At 42.0% G+C, this 22367-nt stretch overlaps 1 protein-coding gene across 2 annotated transcripts in view; it reads left to right on the forward strand.

The window, feature by feature from the left end:
- The window catches only part of LOC102781111 (uncharacterized), an 88249-nt gene that overhangs the window by 23530 nt on the left and 42352 nt on the right, over positions 1-22367 (forward strand). For both annotated transcript variants that reach the window (XM_035906642.2, XM_087830971.1), the window contains exons 2-6: positions 3347-3412; positions 9327-9513; positions 13185-13619; positions 14467-14973; positions 20362-20508. In XM_035906642.2, coding sequence (XP_035762535.2) covers positions 9381-9513; positions 13185-13619; positions 14467-14973; positions 20362-20508 — 1222 coding nt within the window. In that variant the 5' untranslated portion in view covers positions 3347-3412; positions 9327-9380. The remainder of the gene's footprint in view (positions 1-3346; positions 3413-9326; positions 9514-13184; positions 13620-14466; positions 14974-20361; positions 20509-22367) is intronic.

Here is a 22367-nt window from a genome sequence, read left to right on the forward strand (position 1 = left end):
TGAGTGTTACTCTCTGTGTCAAGTTTTACTTCCGTATAATCATTTGTGTCTGCAAATTATTCTTCCTCTCACATACCTTTTAAGCTGCGCTGCCAATAATAATAATAATAATGGATTGGATTTATATAGCGCTTTTCAAGGCACCCAAAGCGCTTTACAATGCCACTATTCATTCACTCTCACATTCACACACTGGTGGAGGCAAGCTACGGTTGTAGCCACAGCTTCCCTGGGGCAGACTGACAGAAGCGAGGCTGCTATATCGCGCCATCGGCCCCTCTAGCCAACACCAGTAGGCGGTAGGGTAAAGTGTCTTGCCCAAGGACACAACGACCAGGACAGAGAGCGCGGGGATTGAACCGGCAACCTTCCAGTTACAGATTCGCTTCCCAACCCCCTGAGCCACGATCGCCCCCTAAGCCAACTAAGCTGCGCAGGCAGCACTGCGTGACGGGCAGTGTGACCGGTGTGACGGAAGCGCATTTATAATCTGTGTGACTGATGTGATGTCATACAATTTTCGCAGACGGCATTAAGGTGTGACTGGTGTGACGGGTGTAACGGCAGCACGGTGTGAACTGGGTCACTGGTGTGAACGGTGTGAACACATAGTCAGTTCACACAAATAGCATACGCCTTCATAGACAGCACAGTGTTACGTCACAGAGCGCAGTGTGATGGGTGTAACCGGGGTAATGGCAGCGCGGTGTGACTGGTGTGACGTCACGCAGCTAACGCAGAGGGCAGTGCGCAGTCTCTCCTTTCCTCACTCTACACCTACGACTGCACGGCCACTAGTATCTCCAATTTCATTGTCAAGTTTGCGGACCATACAACAATGGTAGGTCTTATCACCAAAAGTTAATCCCGGATGTGACTGGTGTGACAGCAGCGCGGTTTGACCGGTGTAATGTCATGCACCCTTCGCAGACGGTAGCTTGGTGTTACGTCAGGGGTGGATACTGAACTCTCATGTACTCACTCTATACCTACGACTGCACGGCCACTAATATCTCCTAATTCATTGTGAAGTTTGCGGATGACACAACAGAGTTTGGTGACGGTTACAAGGAGGATCTCAGTGCCTTTAAACTTTATTGCTAAGAGAACCATCTCACCCTCAATATCACAAAAACAGAAGAGATGATCGTGGACTAGAGGTGTTGTAAAGCACATACCCCGATGTGCTGTGGAAAGAGAGAACAGCTTCCGTTTCCTAGCTGTACATCTGGCAGAGGATCTGACATGGTCAGTTCACACGAACAACATACCCCTTCATAGACAGTGCAGTTTCACGGGAGTGACAAACCGCGCTACCTGTGACACTGCAGTAACCGCGAAACCATGCTGCCCACGAAACTGTGCTGCCCGTAAAACCATGCTGCCCATGAAACCACGCTACCCGTGAAAACGCGCTCATACATCATACAGCATCAAAGGGAGTAGGGCCACTGTCAGTCATCTTTAAGAAAAAAGATTCTATTTGTCATGTCGATGGGAAGCTTCCCAGCCTGGAAGTTATCCAAACTTTGGAGACTTCACTAGATCTACCTGAGACCTCTGGGGTTATGCTACACGTAAAAGAGAGAGCTTATACTACAGTGAAAGCCCCAAACTGAGCAGGAATGAGACTTCCAAGAGTGAGGAAAACCCCACCGGCTGATGTGACTGTCCAACACCTACTTGAAAAAGGTGCTACCTTTGCTATGGGAACTAAGACAGGAAGGTAGCAACTGTTTGCCCCTCCTGTCATATGCCAACATGCCTCGAGCGAAGCACAAGTCAAATTTGTATGTTGTATCTGCTGGTGGTGTGTTTATCTGTAGTTGCTTTTAAATGACACTCTCAGGCCGAGCTTAGGATCTGGACTTTTTCACAGTGGTTAGTCCAAACCACACAGCAACATATTTATGACTAACCCCATGTTGTGGATGGCTTCATCTCAGAGGTGTCATCTGATAGCATTTGTCTCTTCCTGCTGGGGACTCTCAACAAATTAACCCTCTTACTGCATTTTCCCTATTCTCATGTGTTCATTAGTCAAACCACAGCTTTGTAGTTAGGCTTATTTCACAAACCCTCCAAGCACTGTTCATATCCAGAGTTAGCGTTGCCAAAAAATGTTAAATCCATAATGAGACGCATATTTTTATAAAAACGAACAATTCCGAGATTAAAATCTTTTTCTAATTGCATTTATTGAATAATAAAAACTGAACACGGTGTTTTTTTCTGCTATGTGACTGCAGCCTCTTTTTTGTTTTGCCCAGTTTTCTCTTTCGGCTCATTTGATTTCTCTACGTTTTAATCACAGGCCACCCCAGCCCCCAGCCACTCCATCCTCTGCTGTCTGAAAATGATGTACTTGATTTCACATTCAACGTAATTAGCAACAATGAGGTCACTGGGCCACAAGTGCCGTGATTTACGTGATTTCCCCCGTCCGTTCATTATTTGGCAGCAATTAAGGCAGCAATTAAGGCGTCTATTAAGGACGAAGAGCTCGTGAGGTATTTCTGGCATAATGTGTGTAATCATACATAATGTGCTTTGTTGCATACAACAGGTAGGTAGACAAAGGAGGTAAAATGGGCCAGACCTGACGCTGCCCTCTAGCCTCTCATGGTGGCACTGAAGCTGTTTGAGAGCTCCACAGCAGAGGAAATGGAAACACGCATCAACCTCCATTGTCTTCCTGCTCTGTGTGCCACTCTTGCCCCATGTCACCTACTCTGGTCTGGGGTTACAGCCCATGAATGAAGGGTGAATCCTGGGAGGGTCTGCTCTCCTGCTCCCTGCAGTGGATCAACTCTGGAGCTGACTCAGTGCTTCTGGGAGCTGCCAGGAGCTGCAAAGAGAGATGGATGAGCTGCTGGGAATTGGCTGGTGTTGTGTCTCCGGGTGATTGATGAGTTAACACAGTGCCTCTTGCTCCATGGGTCAAACCGACACATCGGGACCACAGGACCACCGTACTGTCCCAAGGAAGCTTTATGTTGGAAGAAATGAGGAGCAGACGTTCTGTACACTGAGCAGATGTTGGAAAGCTGGTTGTGTGGGAGAGAAGACTTCATCACAGAGTCCTCAGCTTCTCCTGGAGGTGTTTCACAGCAGCTCAATAATCAAGACAGAGGGGGTTTAAATATCTCCAGAGAGCCCACTCCCTGTGTGGCATTATGTGTGTTTTCAAATGCTTCAGTCATTGTTCTCAGTCCCAAGGCCTGTGGAGTTAAAAGCATTTCAACTCTTTCAACTGATCGATCTCAATCTGATAGATCTGAACTTAAATAAGCCGCCTTTCTGCAATCAATACTGTTAAATGTGACTTATTTTCTTTTTCTTGCAGAGACCCATTTATGTCTCTTTTGTCAGCAAGGCTATCCTGTGGGACAGAGGAGTCTGCCACTACACTGTGAGTGCCCAATTTTACACTTCGTAGCCACAAAGAACCTGAACAGCAGGCTTTGCCATGAAGATTTTGGTATTCTTACAGCCTGTTGTTTTTGTGAGATTGTACAAGTGATCCTTCTAGCTCTTGTGAGACTAGATTAAGGGTGTTTCAACCCCTGAATTGTTTAATCCATTTAAATCAAACTTCATTTCCCCTCCTTGGAGCAGTTTGTTTATGCAGATGTGAACATAGTAATTGCACTTGTTTTCAACATGATCTGACCTCGATATGATCATAGTACCAGGTGTACATTACAAGTTTGAGCTAAGAAACTTCCTGTATGCTTTGTATGGAACAATGGATGCACAAAAGTCTGTACAGGCTAGCAACTAGCCAGGAAACGAACATAAAGTCTCCATTCTCCAACAGTTAGGAAGACAGCATCTTCTTTCTGTTTTTAATTTTGTTGTTACATATCTGAGCGGACTAGACATTGTGACGTGGTTTGTACTGATACATTTTGGTTCACTTGGATTTTTCTCTGTGTGAAAAGAATCCAAATCATGGTGAAAAGCTGCAAGTTTACAAACTCATCAACTGATTTGGACCAGAACAAATTAACTACAGGTGCCCTAAAAGATATCAGATAATGTTAAAAGGTTAGGTTTTGCCATGGCTCACAGCAGAATCTAATGTGTCATAGCATAACAGGAAGTATATTTCATGTCTGCAGCACGTATTTTGCTCAGGCATAGCAGGGATGCACCATCGTGATGCACCATGGTTTTTCTCTGCCTAATGGGGCGTCCAGACGGTGGTGAGGTGGCAGCCAGAGTCCTCAGAAAATCAGTGACATTCAGGAACTTCCAGTGAAATAGATGCTAGGACTCACAAGGGTCCCGAGTTAAAGATTTCTTAACTTCAAAGCAAAGGTAGTGAATAGATTTCAAAGGGTTCTTGGCAACCAGAGTCAGCAATGTCTGCTTGCAACCAACTGTCAGCACCAAAGTGATGGCTCACTCAAATCAAGTCATGGTACAGTATTCAATGTTTGTACAAAGACACGAATCGTGACATCTGAGACAGATCAGATGAAAAGTGTTGCTCAGGGACAAAAAAATATTGCAAGTTAATGTACAGGATCCAGAATCTATACTTTGGTACAGACACCAAAGGCCATTAATGAGTATGCCTCTGACATAAGGGGTATTCGACATGGAGCATGGAGGATCATCCAGCAAATAAATGTTAAAGTTTTAGCTCTGTTTTCACTGAGAGAACAGGGCAATTTTAATTTGTCAAATTCCTGAAAGCTTTTCATAATTTGAACCGTTGCTTTTCCCCTAACAAGCAACATAAAAGACACACACAGACACACACATATTCTTCTTCTTCTTCATCTTCTTTCTCTTCAACACTCACGATTCCCCACCTCTCCCCTCTGCTGAAAAGCGTCCGGGAGTGGATGTGCCGCAATTAACAGTGGAGTTGCCATGGGGACAGCACAGTTGTGTGGGCTGGCTTCCTGTCTCAGCCTCTGGTTAAACAAACAAGTAAAGTCGTCGGACAAAGGGGCCCGCTGGTCCTTACAGCCTCATTTACATCCTCAACCGCTTTCACTGCTTCTGCATTCACAGAGTTCATCAGGCCTGGCATCACCCACTGCCATTCTCCAATCTCCTGCGCCCGCTCTGGTTATATCTAATAAATCAAGAGGGCATTGTGATGGTAACAACTGCCCGCTGTCATACAGGGGGACAACTTTTACAACAAGGGTAGCTAAGCAGAGAGACCCAGGACCCAGGATACGAGATGCAGGTCGGGCTGCACAGGTGCCCAAACATGGAGGCAGAGCACTCATATATAACAGGGTTTTTACATAAAAATGTGGTATGTTTGTTTGTTTTTTAGTTTAGGAGCAATATTGTTAGAAAGAATTTACCATATTTAGTTCATCTGAAACTTTATTAGTTCAACAACACCTGCTTCCAAATAATTTCACCAAAATGTCGGAGTTGTGTCAGCACATGGCCATAAAGGAAGTAGGAGTCACTTACTAAACTTTGAGGCACATGCTGTTCATTATTTTTTCCCCAAACTCTGTAAAGTCCATTATTGTAATATTAAAGGTTGTAAAAATAGACAGATAAAAGAAGATTATGAGGAAATACTACTACTACTACTATTAATGTTCATATCACCGTTCATCATTAATTACTCTGTGTTAAGTCATTTTGGTGACAGTACATCAGAGGAAGGAAAAACAAATTAATAAATCCCTGATGTAAAAAATGGTTCCAAAACTTTTGTTCACTCATACCTGACCTTCAAGGGCCTTAGAGGACTCTGAGCACAAACTGTGCGGCAGTATCGTCACATCCTTGCTGTGCTGAGTTGTTTTGGGATCTGTGCGTTTTTGGGGTAAAAGCTGCCGGACCCTCTGGGGCTGCGTGGGCCCGTAAATCGGGGTCATTGTCTCACCATCGAAAGTAGAAAGTTGCTCTGAATGCTAAGCTGCATCTGAGTCTGGCTTCTGACACGAGCTGATAATCAGATTTACTCCCCAGAATCCGCCGGACTCCACAATGTGCCCCACTGTCGTCGTCCCTCACTTTGCCTCTCGCCGGCCCCCTTGCCAGAGTCCCGACCCTCTCCCCTCCTCCCCCACAGCAAAGCTAATTACACCCCGCAGAAACACAAATCTCCATGATTTAAAAAGTCACTCTTTTTCAGGGGTTTAACCTTGTTAGGGCCTAAGCCTGGCTTTCTTGTGCTTCAGCTCTGTGAAGAATTCTCTGTTCCTGCAGACGCTGGGACATAGACACACTTCTGTCTTTGCTCGTAGTCGTCCGCCTGTAAGAGGGTTCACTCAGAGGCAGCATAATTAAGTGTGTGCGTGGATGTGTGTCTGCACAACTGCTTATGTATGCTTGTATGGTGTGTACATATGTGTGTGTGCGTGTGTGTGTTTAGAGGGGGGGGGGGGGGGGGGGGTGAAGGAGCACACGCAAGGCTGTCCTCTGCAGGCCATCTGGGACTCTGACTAACTAATAGACTTCCTACATTCATCTAGAAGCGCTACTTGTACATCTCAATCATGTAGCTGTTGACCGCAAACAGGCCCGTAATGACATTAGCCAGCTCTGGCTGTGTGAGGACAGCGTGTGGGTTGCCTGACGCCAGGAGGTTAGCCTGTTTCCTGGGGGCCTGTAGGGCCCCTGATGGAGCCCACACATGTGTTATGGGCATCTGCAAAAACTACAGTCCTACCTACTGTCACTGCTGGAAATGCTTTCCTCTGTGACATGGGACAGGGAACCTATAAACCAAATATTAAATGCCATAAATCATATAATGCTGTCCACAAGTCTTGAGTCATTATTCATTTCTTTATATTTTGGAAAATGGGAAACAGGTACAGAGTTGAACTATTCTAACAAGCTTGAAAGTCAATATTTGGTATGACCACCTTTATTTTTCAACACAGCCTGAACTATCTTAGGCAGTTTTCTTGGAATTTCTTTAGGTAGTCCTCAGGAATAGTTCTCAAGCTTCTTGAAGGACACTCAGAGCTCTTTAGATGATCCCACACTACTTCAGTAACATTGAGGTGGAGGCTCTGGGGAGGCCAATCCATGCCTGATACTGCTCCAATTCTTCTATCCAGGTATGCCTTCACTGCATACCGTGTGTTTTGGCTCACTGTCATGCTGAATAATGAAGCTTTTGCCATTAGGATGTTTTTTTCAGATCGTTTTGTGCGTTGGATGGATCCTTGATGTGATTCTGGGTTAATGTTGCCTCAAACCATGACTGAGACTCCACCATGTTTCACAGATGCTCATCCCATCATTCAAGTTCATTCAGCTGACCCACAGTGAAACCTAACTAACTGACTAACCAGTAATGATAGTTAGCATTATCACATAACTTAGCACTCCATTAAGACATTTACCTTGGTGAAAATGTCAACAAACCAGTGGGTGTCATTATAAGGATATCAGGAAGTTGTAGAAAGTCATATAAATCCAGTCCATAGATAACTAAAGAAGTAGAGGATTGAGTATTTAGACTTCCTGCATTGGTGTGATGAGGTAGGATTTAAATAGAAGTGTTTTTGAATATTTGGCTGCATTAATATAGTTTTTGAGTGGACTGCGGTGGTGTAGAATTACATGCCCCGACCTGTCCCACAGAAGGTCACAAGCCTGATGACACCAGCCCTACAAAGAAAGCCCTCCGCAGCCTTTTGAGGGCCTGAGTTTCAGGTATTAAGGAGGCCAAAAGGGTGGAAAAGCAGTGTGGAGGAGAGCAGCCCCCATCGCCACCTCTTGTCCTGCCATTTCTACCTCACTTCGCCTTCTTTACATCACAAGAATGTAAATCTTTAAAGCCTGTGCATCTGAGAGAAAGGGATTTAAAAAGCTGATCCTCCCTGTGTGAGTCACAGACAGTGCCCCCACCTTTCACCCTCTTTCTCTTTCTGTGTGAGCTATTGTCTTCAGACAGATGTTGGATCTGTACATTTACTATTTTTATTCTATAATAAAAGAGTAAGGAGCTGCACTTTGTTGCAGAAGGAGCTGAAATCCAAGTCAAATAAAAGCCCTGCGTCCACGGGCCATTTATTACGACTGTTTGCTCTCTGAGGGCCGGAGAGCGACTGAATGACTCACTGGCACCAAGGCTGTATGCTGGGCTTGGATTTCTGTGGTTGGCGTGCCGTCCCTCCTTCAATATTGACCGGCTTTTATCTCCCGTGTCTCCCTAACAGTTTACTCTAGAGTTTTATCACCCTCGCCATAATTTTCTGTCTCCTCTCTGTCATGAAGGAGCCGGGTAAAGAGGAGGAAGCAGGAGTTGCTTTGTGTGCTGATCTGTTTTGTCAACACAAGGGGGCAGTGGTGGTACCGTGCATCATTTGAATCTCCCCATCTCCATATACAGCACACCCTACAGCAGGTTTTCTCTTCCAGGCTTTTATTTTGTAACAGCTTAAAGTTTGTATACTGATACATTTGCTGCTAGTTTAGTGACAAATAATAGTTGTTGTACCAAATAAAGTTGAAGGAAAATATTATTTTATTTATTAAATCAGAATTTTTGTGCATATTTTTTATAAATTGGTATCTTATTAGATTATTAATATACAAATATATGTTTTTAATAAATATAATAATTTATGTTTTTCAATGAGGTTATATATTTAAATATGATGGGTATTTTCTTTTAAAGTTATGTTTAATATTTTTGAAATGTAATAAATTTTTTGGTCTATTATCTTTTCTTTTTTAATCTTTTAATTTTATTTATTATTTCCTCAAAATTATTTTTTAATCATGTTATTTATGCTTTTACACAATGTTTAGATATTAGTTCATTTTATTTGAATTACTATATTTTTTATTTTCCAACTTTAAGGAGTTTTTAAATTTGTTATGTCGTTACTATGTGCTTTTAAATATCCGCCTTTATTTAGTTAATTCGATTTGATTTTAATTTGATCAAATAATATAACATTTTTTGTTTTAGTCATTTTTTAAAAATCTGTATTGTGCTTTTTATTGTGTTGAGTGCTTAATGTTTTAAGCATTTTCCCCTCTTTTTTATTATTTATGTTGTTTACATATGTTATTTTTTAGTTTATTTTCATTTTTTATTATATTTTATTACTTTTATAATTTTTATTCAATAGGAAGTATTTACATCATTCAATATACTTTAAAAAATTACAGTTATTTTACATTGTTGTTGTATCTTTTTGCTTTATTTTTTATTTGTTGGTTCTCCATTTACCTCATCTTCAAAATTCACTTACAGATAGAGTTGATTTTTCACTTTATTTATTCAGTTTTTACATTTATTTTAAAAATAAGAGCATTTCAAATGTTTTTTGTTTGTTTGTTTGTTTGTTTTGTTTTGTTTCCTCCTGCAGGCCCACGGTCGTCCAGCTTTCTGCACCTCTGTGTGTCCACGCTTCCTGTCTCACATGAAGGCTCGTCCTAAAGACTTCCGCCCTCCCTATTACCGGAGCTCCAAGTTCACACAGCAGCGTCCTCCTTCTCACGGAAAGGTCCAGAACACACACACTTCCACAGCCCCAAAGAGCCAAATGCTTCAGGGTGAGGAGTTATTAATGAAACATCTGGACCTTTCACTGCTGACTCCTTTATCTCCACAGGCCTGCTCAGTAGCAAAAGCTAGCAGCCATCAAGCTTGTCGTTAGCTGTGTGTGTAGTTGTGTTTGCTTAACTACAAATCTATCCTCTCTAGCGAGGACGTGCCCACAGCGCCGCCCTTCTGGTGGTCTCCTGGAGTGAAAAGCCTGGTGCTGGGAGACCTACCGCTCCTTTCAGAGCCCGGCCTCTGATGTGAAGGCATTTCTCCCACCACACACCTCAGCAGGGCACCGCTCACAGAATGCTCAGCTGAATGTGTGTGTACAGCAGAGGAGGGGGGCATTTCTTAGGATCGGGGTCTAATACTAATTATTCTGCCATATGGTGGTCGGCTCCCTCACAATCGTCCTTAACCCTCCTCTCTGAAGAAACGTGCTGCGCCCAATGCCATGGCTTTGCACTCTGACACATGTCATTCATATGCACATCAACACACCCACGTACACACCAGTTCATGTGCACGCGTGTGTGTGTGTGTAACAGATGGTAATGGCAGGGCATTGTAAGAGGAGGCAGTGCAGAAATGTGCTTTCCAGCGCGTTCTCTTTATCCCCCTGTGCTGACTCCTCTTGGAGACAGACCCCCAGGAAACAAGAGCAGATTGTCTGACACCCTCCACCCCTGCAGCGCCACCACCACCACTACCACTACTACACACACACACCCTCACAGCAGTCAACAAAAAAATAGGAGGAGTGAGAGGAAATGGGTGGTGTTGTATGGATTTGAAGTTTGTGGAAGAGAATCTTGGAGCTATGAAAGGAAATGTGGAAAGAAGAGCCGGAGAGAGGGGATAATAGCTGTGGCAGGAAAAGAAAGGAAGTGGGTTCAGGTTTGGACTGAATGTGGGCATTAAAACACATTTTGTGGATATTAAGTGTCACAGTGAAACATAGTAATTTATCCAATGCCACAAAGTTCACAAAACCGCCTCATTTAGTTTATTTTGTATATCGAATGTCTTTAAATGATCTTGTTTGTTGGTTAAAACAAGTGAATCTTGTTTTTTGTGTTTTCTGTGATTTACTGTGTTCGTTTTCATCCTCAGGTTGACTCCCCATTAACAGTTTTACTTACACAGGTTCATTTTACTTCTTTAGCCCCTATGACAAGAGAGAATTTATGTTTACTTCCAGTCTTGTGTATTCACTATGTCTCTGTACTTAAAAATGAAGATTTCAAACATAACATCCATATTCGGTGCTTAAGGGCTTAACGGGGGATCGGGGATCAAACCTCTACGCCGCTCACATCAGAGATCAAAGTTCGGCTCATATATGTCACAGATTTTCACACATCACTTGCATTTTAATGGACTGGGTGACGTTTTGTGATATTAGTGTTACTCTGTTCAGAGCTGCTGTTCAGCTAAGATAGTAACACGGAAATTTACTGACTGTCTAGAGCTTTATTTTTTTATTATGATATTAATTAAAGAAAGGTTTGGTTTAGTTAAAGGTCAACTGTTAATACTTCTTTTTAATCCTTTTTTGGGCGATGTAGACCAGACTAATTATTAAGCTAAATGAAAAGGCAGACACATTTATTGTTTCTTTATGGAGTTTAGTTGCCAGATTATGGAAAATGAAGGATTAAAGATGGACCTACCTCTGTTCGAAAGAATCAGAACTTTTCAAAACGTATAACTATTTGTCTTGTAAATTCTGTGTCTGAATTTACGTTCTCGCCTTTTTTTTGTTGTTAGCAGCTGCTTGAGAGCTGACAGGTCAGTGAAGTTTAGTCAAGGTATTTCTAATATGTGCAATTGATTATAGCATTTGTGTTGTTGAGATATTTGTATATGTGTAAACATATGTTTGATTGTATTGTATGATTATTGAAGATATGTAGAAAATGAAGCCAGTTGTTTTTTAGAGGGGTTTGTGTGTGATAAGATAAGATAAGATAAGATAACCCTTTGTTAATCCCACAAGTGGGAAATTTGGTTGGTCATAGCAGAAAGTGGACAGTACAAAGTTGAAAGCAGCAAAAATTAAGAAATACAATAGAATAAAACAAAATAGAATGAAATAAAATAGTATGTCAAAATTGCACATGTTGCATCAGAAAAAGAAAAAAAAATCCAATATATTGGCCCTCCGGATCAGCCTGTTCGGTCTCTTTCTGTCCCCAGCAGAGATGCTGCTGCCCCAGCAGACCACAACGTAAAAGATCGCTGACGCCACCACAGAGTCATAGAAGCTCTTCAGGAGTGGGCTCATGTCTCTTTGGTTGAACCAAACTGACATGACGACATGTTCCTGTTTTGTCTGAGCCAATGTGCTGCTGAGACAAAATATATTTCGAGCTGAAATGCCTTCAGCAACAGGACGATTCATCCTGTTACTCACCATCCGTTTTGCTGTGAGCCGATCTCTTCATTTGTAGCATTTTGTAACGTGTTAGTAATTCTCTATCACCATTATCAATTATAAGTTAATTATCTTTAGGAATGGCTGGGTTTGTGTTTCAAGTTAAACTCTATGCTTATCTCATACTTGAGAATAAAGTAAATAAAACTCTGAAAGCTATAAACTTATCACACAAACATCAAAAGTCAAAGATTACAACCAAAATAAAAAAAATAAATTAAAAAAACAGTCTAAAGCCGCTTCTCTACCACATCAAAAGGAGCTAGTTGGGGTGGTTTGTGCATATGGTTCCCAAATAAGCGAAAGAAGGGCGATGGATGGGAAAAATACATAATAGTAAATTGTAATACACCAAGGACCACGACAGGATGGTGTGAGATTTTAAACTGTGAAAGCAGTAGGGGTGTACTCACTAGTTCCACCTGACAGATATGTTTTTTTAATTTACTTATTTAAATTGTGTGTCATTTATTTGAGTCTGTCACCTTTAAGCGCTGCTTAGTGTTTCTTATTGATATACTGTACACATATACTGCACACAGCTGTACATGCAGTTGCAGGTTTGATTCATTTGTCTTCTTTTTTCTGTGCATCTTTCTTCATCATACTTTGAAAAAGAAACATTCAAACTTTTAATTGGTTCCAGAAAGTTGGTATTTTTGTTTATCTTTAAGTAATCTTATGTACATTTAAGTTTTATTCTTTTTTTTAATCTTTCATATCTGATTCATATGCCACTTTTTGAACCGACCCTTCTCTCTTTCATTTTATATATATCTTTAATGTTATTGTAAAAGCAGAGTGACGTCTGAATCTCTCAGTTCTTACAGAAACAAACAGAGCTTGTGATGTTTTCCACACACTTGTTGCCACAAACAGCTTGCAGGATGCCTCCAGTGTATACTGTTGTAAGTGTTTAGATAAAAGGTCCCCTGCCCTCAGGTCTGATGCTTGTTGTGAATATGGAGTTGGGAAACAGGCAGCTGCTCCAGTGGGGTGATTTCTTGCAGCCTTTGTTAGCAGGCCGATCCACTCAGCAGGGAAACAAGTGTCTGCTCCAGGACTGAGGAAAGTGGGAACAAAACTGTCACGAGCAGACTCTGGAAGTTTTAAAAATGAACCACAATGTGTTGACCTTTGAGGAATAGAAGAGTGGATTTATTCCCTTGATTCAGACCCATATTTAAAGTCAGCTCTGTGGTTGATGTAAATCTTTACTGATATTTATTTGTGTTTTTATAGAAGGACACTTCCATCATAGTCCCATCAGAAGAGCGGGCTTCGTGCAGAACGTTGGTCTGATTGCAGGAAGTCGCTCTGCTATAGTCATTCCCTGTGCCCAGCTCCCCGCTGCTCCACCCAGCCTTAATCCAACACCACCCTACAACAACACGCCTCACCCTGACTCCGAAAGACAGGAGAACAACTCAAACCCCACTCCAGCATCTCCTCATCCTCTTCCTCCTGTGAAGGAGAAACAGCTTGAGAGGGAAAAGGTGTCCCTACCCGCAGTGCTGGAGCCCGACCTCAGACCTGCTGGATCAACCCTCTCACCACCACCCAGCTCCCTCTCCCGGGGGTCTTTTTCAGATTTAAGCCGTCCACCTTCCAGTTTATTCAGTCGGAGCGCCGACCTCAGCAGTGGCAGGAGCAGCGTCCTCTGTGACAAAACATCTGGTAAAAATCTCAATTAGCCTTTTTCATGACACCTTTAAGACTTGTATGAATTATAACTTATATTTACTAATCAAGTACTTCAGGCTGATTTAAATGATGTGTTCAAACACCCAAACCCCAAATATATTTACTACAAACTGATATAAATGGTATAGTATAGTAGAAATAAACCTGTCAATACTCCAAAAGGTGAGAAATTTTATTTCTCAAGAAGAGATTTAAACATTGAGGGAGTTGTAGCTCAGGTTGCAAAGGTGTTCTTGGGCAATATATTGAACTCCATTTTCCGTTGATGGATTAATATCATCATACCTTATACATGAATTCAGAAACATAGAATATCTAGTGTGAATAAAACAGATTCAGATGCTGTTTTTGCTGAATTTAAACAATTTTTCTTTAACAAATGCAAAAATGTAATAGAAATTGAGTAAAAAATGGGATTTTCTTATGTAATTTTGTTAAAAAGCTCATGAGCTTCATGACATCATCACAGAAAGATATATGCTAATCTTGACGTTCACATTCAAATTTTGGTCAAGTCTACATGTAAGTAAACCAGATCTTAGAAAAGGTTAAAAAAGCAAAAACACAAAAAAACAGAAACGTAACTTTTAAAAACTTTTGATGTTAAAGATTAAATTTCCATCTGGTGTTTCTGACGAGTTTCAGCTGATGAAGAAGGATATTTGCAAGGGTTCATTTCTGTCCCAAAAATATGGCTTTTTCCCCCCTTTTTTGATTAGTGAAACGTGTCAGAATTAACAGGAGAGAAAGTGATGTCATTCTGGAAACTGCGAGCAGCAGTTTAGACTCAAACTTCTGATCAAATTATTTTTTCTTTCAGCAGCAGATTTGATGGTCTCAGCAGATCCAGAAGGCTATGTTTCTTTATCCCCATCCCATCCTTCCCCTCTGATGCAGTTACCCCTAGCTTCTTCCCCTCCAGAGGAATCAGACCATCATCAATCCTTCAAGAAAAACACCACCGCCGACAGCACCGCCACCCCTGTGTTCTACGAGCCACTCTTCGGCCAAACCAAACCCTTCTCACCTCGCCCAATACCAGCCATCCACTGTAATTCAGAGAAACTTCAGAGCAGCAAGACAAGCACAAAAATACCACAAAATATCCACTTAGAAGCATTTGTAGCTCCTGCCGATATCAACACATCCTTGGACTCCGATCAACGTGCCACTCTGGCTTTTCCCTCCACCACTTGGTCCTCCTGCCCAAGTCCACAGAGGACCACTCCCCACTCAGGGTCATTGGCAAAGCTGACCCCTTCTCCTCCAATGTCTCGGCTGGAGTCTCATCGCTGGCCGGTCCTGCCTCCAATCTCCCCTGTCAGAGGTGAGAAATGAGCTTGGCCACATATGTGCCGTTCACAGCCTCCTCCCTGCCCAACACTACACTCCTACCCACTTTCTGAGGGCCCTGATTGTCCTGAACAAGGGTGGACATCCACCCCGAGACAAAGAGATCTGGTCAGACAGAGAAATCAAAGCCTACTTCCACAGTGAGGCCTTCAGATGCTCCTGCCCCCATCAGCACATTGTGAAAGCTCTGCTGTCAGCCTGTTTTTTCTCACCTCCTCCCACCACATAATAAATAACACATAAAGCTTTTCTTTTTCCTCTAAATCAGCAATAGAAAGGAGGGCTTTTGATGAAAAGCTGGTACCGTTTGAGTCGCTGCTCAAAGCCGTGAGGCCCCAACAATAGAAGTCGGGGTGCCTACCTCGTGTGCCGTGCCTCTCAGTCTCAGCCGCCCCCCCCTTCATGGCTTCACTTTTCTCTGGGCTCTGAGAGGGAAACGTGTAGCTGATGGTCATAAATCCACACTGACCACCGCTCGCTGACGGCAGAACACTGAGGAGAAACGCCACAATAGAATACCTCTATGGCTTTCCTGTGGCCCGCTAATTTACCGTTCCCAATGAGCATAAAGGACATGCCACTGACATCTGACTTCTCCAGGAACTTTATGAAAGAAAGCAAACAATGTGGAAATTGTGTAGGGATTTTCTCCTTTCTATCAGAGACATCTACTGTTCTCTGTGTGGTGCTGTGCTGCAGGGGGGGCCCATGCTGTATCGGAGCACGCTGTTCTCTTCACGGCAGACACAGAGAGCGTGTCACTGGTTCATTTATTTCCTCGCAGATGGAGGCAATTCAAGTTCAATGCAGCCTCAGTGCGGCTCAGTTTGACGCTTGCAAGATAATTCCAGTTTATTACAACCTTCAGTCTTGTTTGTTCAGGTTTACATGAATTATTATGTTTACTGTTCTTGCCAAAGTCGCAAAGGTACATGGCAGTATTTATAAAAGACAGACAAAAACCAACGGACAGGTCCACAGTTGGGCTTGATCAACTTAATTACATCCTATTGATTTAAATGGAAGTGAAGGCAGCAACAGTAATTCAGCCCTCAGTAGGCCAGTTCCCTTCCAGTTCTTTCCCAAATAAAATGACTTTCCCGGGAGCATTTCGTAAGAAATTACAGCTTTTCACTACAGTTCAATTTATCGTTTTTAGAATAAGCTAAACCTTGCTCAACATTCAGTACAGCTATTAAACTGTTTATTACATCTAGATATGATAAGGTGAGAATTATTTTATTTATCTCAAAAGTAAGGATATTCCTGTCCTTCACACACAGCCTATAACAATACAAGAACATAAACTGGATGCACAACTAAAAGGGATTTTTATTTTAATCTGATCTCACAAAACGCAAGATGACATGAGAGGCAAAGCTATCAGGCTTTGAGGTGAAACTGAATGACAAACAATCTGTGAAACATGAAGAGGAGGCCAAAACTTAAATATGTGATCCAGGCAGTTAAAAAGAAGGTAAAACAAAAAAAAAAACCTACTAGAATAAAGCAAAATAAACAGAAAAATGCAAAACTCAACACGTCAAAGTCTGATGTTCTCAGCAGTACAGAGCAAGTACAAGGAGCTGCTCCTTTAAGGAAACACAAAAAGTAAGGAAATTAGTGTTTATTTCTTTTTATTAACAGTGCTTCTTGGCAATAAATCTTACACTGTTGGAAAGCCTGTTTGTTCCTGAAAAGCATGCCCAGTCTTCTCTGCCAATGCCCAACAGCCCTTCATTAATGTATTGAATGATTGAAGTCTGAAGAAAGAAAACATACTGGATTCTCCCATATCTTCACTGGTCTGGTACCAAACTCTGTCACCTAAAATTGCCCCCACACAGCACGGCTTATAAGAAACTGACTCCAGAATTTGGGAGTAGAGGGGATGGAATGGCCTGCCTGTAGTCCTGACCTCAACCTCAATGAACACTTGTGGGATCAGCTTGGGAGTGCTGCCATAGTGACCAACACAACCAGATTGGCTCACTTGTGGAAATTGCTGGTTGAAAAATAGCAGTGTGTGACCAAGCTGGTGACCAGCATGAGGAGGAGGTGCCAGGCTGCTGTAGCTGTGTATGGTCCGTCCACATGCTACTGAGGCCTCTGTTTGTCAGATGAATACATTGGTAAATGTCTTCTTTCTTTAGACTTCAATCATCCAATACATTAATGACGCCAAACAAGAGTGAATAGCAGAGTACGCTGTTTGGCATTAGCATAGAGAATTTGGCAAGATTTTCATGGATGTACCTACATACTCAACTCTACTGCTCAACCTACAAATTTAAGAAGAAACAAATGGGCTTGCCAACGGTATAAGATTTATTGCTAAGAAGCATTGTTATGAAATGACACACAGGAAATGTGGTCCAGTGGCATCAGACCCATGGTCTTGCAGTACCCTATACCATACGGGTCATCTACTCAGTCAGGTGAGCTACAGTAGTGGGAAGATGAACAACTTTAATAATTGACCAAAGTGTTTCGGCTTGTGGCCTTCATCAGTTGACCCTGATGAAGGCCACAAGCCGAAACGCGATGAACAATTATTAAAGTTGTTCATCTTCCCTCAAGTGTTTCTGGAGTTCCGGCTTTGTGAATTCTTTCATCCTCTCCATGCACCTTGGAAGCAGGTGAAGTTGTGCCAGAATTTTTTTTTTTTGCTGCTTTTGAGCTACAGTAGTGCCCAGATTCCTTTTTAAACTTATAAAGTAGTCTGAGAAAAGTAAACCTGTAGTTATCTTGGAAAGTCACAGCTTTTCTCTGTACAAGATCCGCACTTTGTGCTACTAAATGCTTCTCCTCTTATAAAAACTTCACCTTGGAGTTCTGTTGAAACCAGAAAATCAGTCAAATTTAAATCAGACAAATTAAGTTCTATGGACAGATTTCCACCACGTTATGGTCACGTGTCAGCAGTTCATCATTTACTTAAAATCAGCAGAAGATCACATTCCAGCTCAAGTGACTATAGACACAACAGACTGTAACTTTTATATGTCTCACTCAGACAGCTGAAGTCTGAAGGTCTGACGGATTTGTATCACCAACTTTACACCAGATGGTCAAAAAAATTAGCCTTCTTAAATCTGTGTCTGCAAAGTCACGTTTTTAAAAAATGCTCAAATTAAATTTGTCATAAGCTGGAGTTGTCATTTAAAAAGCTAATTATAGCTTAAGGGTGGCTAAGAGCTAAGAGGTATGGCTTTGGAAGGGATGAAATGGTTTGTATCTACAGCAACAGCCCCAGTGTGGTACTGCATTTGGCAGCAGACACTCTCCTTGTCTCACTCAGCCCTTTGTGCCCCCCAGCATGGCTTTCTCATATCCCATCAGTCCATACAGTGACCCCAGACTGACCTGTTTTGAGCAACATCTCCAGAGTTTAACTGTCCCTGACAATGAAGCAGGGCACTGTCCTGGCCTGGCCTGGCCTCTCCACTTAGGGCCTTTCAGCATGGCGCTGTGACCAGGAAAAGAAGGCCACAGGCACACAGAGGAGTCGTTGTTTTTATCCAACTCTGTCAAATCAAACCCACTGACCCCCCACAGCCACCCTTAACCTCCCCGAAAAACTCGCCCTGACTCAGTAGAGCCCTCGTCGACTGAGAATGACAGCTGAGTTGACAGCAGCAATATGCTTTGAAGTGTCAAGTCAAGTCCTTCCATTGTCTCTCTGAGTAGAGCGCCAAGCCGCTCAAGTGCACAATAGTGCAGTGGTGTGTGCGTGGCGTTGTTCACTTACTTGACTGCGCGAGGGTGGCTTCATGTGTACATTTATACTCGTCTGTGTGGGTGAAGGAGCTGAGTTTGCCTTTTCCTTTTAGAGCCTCTGTATATATTATCCTTTTGTCCAGGCCAAGCTGTTCTGCATTTCTAATGTGAGAAAAGCCTCGACAAGCTTCTTTCATGGCAATGACAAAACACATCACCCAGTGAAACAGTTTCTCTCACTAATCCTCTGAGTTTTAAACCAGGCAGAGTGAAACAGTTTTGATGACGAGCCTGACCGTTTTTAACATTCCTCAAAGTGGGCTCTGTGGGCTTAAGGGAAGATTTTCCTGCTCTGTTTAGTGTAGGTGAGTTGAGAGTACTTTTACCCTGAAGCCTCACCTGAGGGGCTTCACTTGTGGATGTCCTGTATTGTGTTTTGCCCACTTGTCAGAGTCCCCCTCCTTGAGGGGTGAGCATCAATATAGCTGACTACATCCAGCCAAGAGAAGCTATGTAGTCTGACTTTTGTTTTCCTTTCTCTTTGGTGTTCTCATTATTATCCTTTAAAATTATATAGCAATCTTTTATTAATATTTAAAGGATTTTGTGATAGTTTATGTGGGAATCAGTCAGGTTTTTTTAAAGTACTAATGAAAAAATCTAAGGTACATTTAATGTTCCAGTCACAAAGGCCTAGAGACCAGCCAGTGACCCATTGAAATGTATCTGCTTCAACTGCTTAGTAAGTGGTTGCTGGCTTTTGGTAGGTGAAGCTGAGCCCAACAATTGCTCTTGTCGCTGGCAGATTACTGCTTTGCCCATAGTTTGCATGGACTATATTTTGTCTCGAAAAATTACAAACCAGACTGTAAATGGACACCGTTCACCTACAAACAAAAAGTTTGCATTACACTGCAACTCACCTTTTACTTTGAGGGGACATGGTCTCAGTTTCACTACTACTTAGAGAGTTGTCGGCAGGCTACAGCTGGTTATATACCACTACTACCAATTTTACCTCGCAACTTCCAACAACCACTTGGTAATCAGCAGAGTTTTCTAATAATCAGAAGTTAGCTAGTATAAAACAGCTAACCTAGCCTTATTTAGTGTGCCTGCTAGTGCTCTAGAGTGCATTCAATTGCACATTACACCTTGTTTAATGTACACAATATAGCTATGATATAAGTGTAAAAAAAATGTTATGCCCATACAAAAACAGGGTTGGGTTATTATGTGCCACACTAGCAAGCTGAGCTAACTGTAGCTTTATATATAGCTAATGGACATAGCTTAAATAATTAAAAAAAAGAAAATCTTCTAGCAGCAGAACATAAATATAGATTTAACTCCTGCCTTGGAAAAATCAAAACATTTTACTTCAAAAAGTTGTTTCACAGAGTAAGAAAATGTAAATTGAAACATGTTAAAATAAAAATAATATGCAGTCGTGTTATTTGGCGCTTACATTTTCTATTGTTTCCATGCACTGTACTGTGTCCTAATACCTTTCAAATGCAACAATCCACTGTGCCCACACATATCATTAAAAATACATTTAATCCTTATCCTCAGCTTCATCATCATCATCATCATCTGTATTATCGCCATAATATTAAACACCCACTCTGTGCTGTTGCAGGGCGCTCAGCAGCATCTCGCTGCTCTGAGATCAGCTGCAGTCAGTCTCGTGTGTTTGATGAACTGGAGGCCATTGCGCCACTGTCAACTTCCTGTTTGTCTTTGGACCAGCCATCTGACTCATCAGGCTGCCCTTCACCTGAAACAGGTAACACGTTCAGCACTTAAACAGCTTCAGCTAATGATACAGCTTAATAATTACAGTGTTTCCTGCTTTTTCCACAACTCTACGTGTTTACATCTTTTTCCATTTACCTGCTCTTTAATCGTTTGCAGTTTTAGCTGTTTTGCGGTTGTTGAAATAGTTTTGTGAGCTTTAACCTGAGATTTCTGGCAAATACATTTATATTTAAAAATCAATTCAGGATTTAATGAATCGATATCAAATTATTCAAACTAAAATTGATTTGAACTGGAAAAATCGATTTTTTTAAACCCACCCCTACTTAGGTCTTGGATTGTCCTGAAATTTTGTAGATACTTTTGTGATCCACAGATGATATAACCTACTGACATTCTCACTCTTATTACCATGACATTGAAATTTCATGGTTTTAGTCGACAGCTTTTTGATGGCTTGCCATTAATTTTTTTGCAGACATCATAAGGTTAATATAGAGGTCTGACAATAAAGGACCAATTACCAATCAAGTGGTTAATATGATGTCTTCAAATAGTATGGTTTTTTTTCAGTGAATGGGGAAAGTAGGACCCAAAGGCAGGACTCTCTACGTTGAACATTTCTCCCAGTGTCCATGGTCCGTGTTTCCATTCCCTTTGCGTCTGTATACAGTGCATGCAGTTTTTCCTCTTGTTTCTGCAATACTCCTGGAAATCACAGAGGCAGCGGTTAGTAACATCCATATCGGCGGCAAACTCAAACACTCAAACAATCTCACAGCTCAGCCACTCTGTTAAATAACTCCCTAGACGAGGCTGATCAGCAGCAGGTGCATGCGATTACGCTTTAGGTGCGGCAGGTCTCACGGTGGGAAAAACAGCCTTCAGGCCTGGAATCCCAGGAAAACCAGGACACTGACGCACAGAAACACATACACACACAAATATAAGGGAAAACGAGGGACATCACACAATACACAACCATTGCAGGTCACCCGGCGAGGAAAGTGGACAGTTTTAAGAAGCAACAGGTCATCAGGCATAAATACACAACTAACAAATGTACAAATATTGAAAGGTAATTAATTCTCATCTTTGAGGGTCTGTCTGTGTTTTTGATCGTTCAGCTTACTGATTTATTTAGTAATTAATTCATAATTTAAAACAAAAGTATCCCCTTATTATTGTGTGTGTTTTTGTTTTTTTCAATTTAATTTCAATTAAATTTATATAGATTAAATCACAACAACAGTCATCTCAAGGTGCTTTATATTGTAAGGTAGACCCTACAATAATACATACAGGTTATCAGCATTTGGAAATTTGGTCAGGCTTTAGTTTGGCTCCTCTTTCTCTCTCTGTGATTCAAATTCAAAGAAAGTTAAGTTTGTTTATTGTTGCTTCCATCTATGCGTGGCTCCCATTCATGTCTCAATTAGACATGCTCTCCTTTCTCTCTGACGTCTGCCTTGTTACCATCAGAGATGAGCTTATCTGACCACTCACTCAGGTCCTTGCATTGGCCCACACTGGCCAACAAAGGCGGAGTAAATGTGATTTGTGTGTGTGCGCATGCCTGTATTAGATAGCATGTGTGTGTCCTGGAGGTGGTTGAGTGAGATGCGGAGAGAAACATTAGCCAATGAAGACTTCCTCCACGTCCCTCATAGCCTGCTAATCCCTGACAAGGTGTTTAACCTGCTTGCTTGACCCAAACCTCTGTCTGACCTCCACGACCTTTGCCCCGAGGATGTGAAAGGATCAGCGCAGCCGCAACCACGGCAACCAGTTTGATAAAATCAACACAGGGCTCAGTCCAGAAGCTCTGGCAAATGCGAGCTAATGCTCCAGACTGATTGTTATCAGGCTGACGTGAAGCACAATTTA

The sequence above is a fragment of the Neolamprologus brichardi genome, chromosome 17 (assembly GCF_056152115.1).
Source record: "Neolamprologus brichardi isolate AB-2024 chromosome 17, ASM5615211v1, whole genome shotgun sequence".
NCBI lineage: Eukaryota > Metazoa > Chordata > Actinopteri > Cichliformes > Cichlidae > Neolamprologus > Neolamprologus brichardi.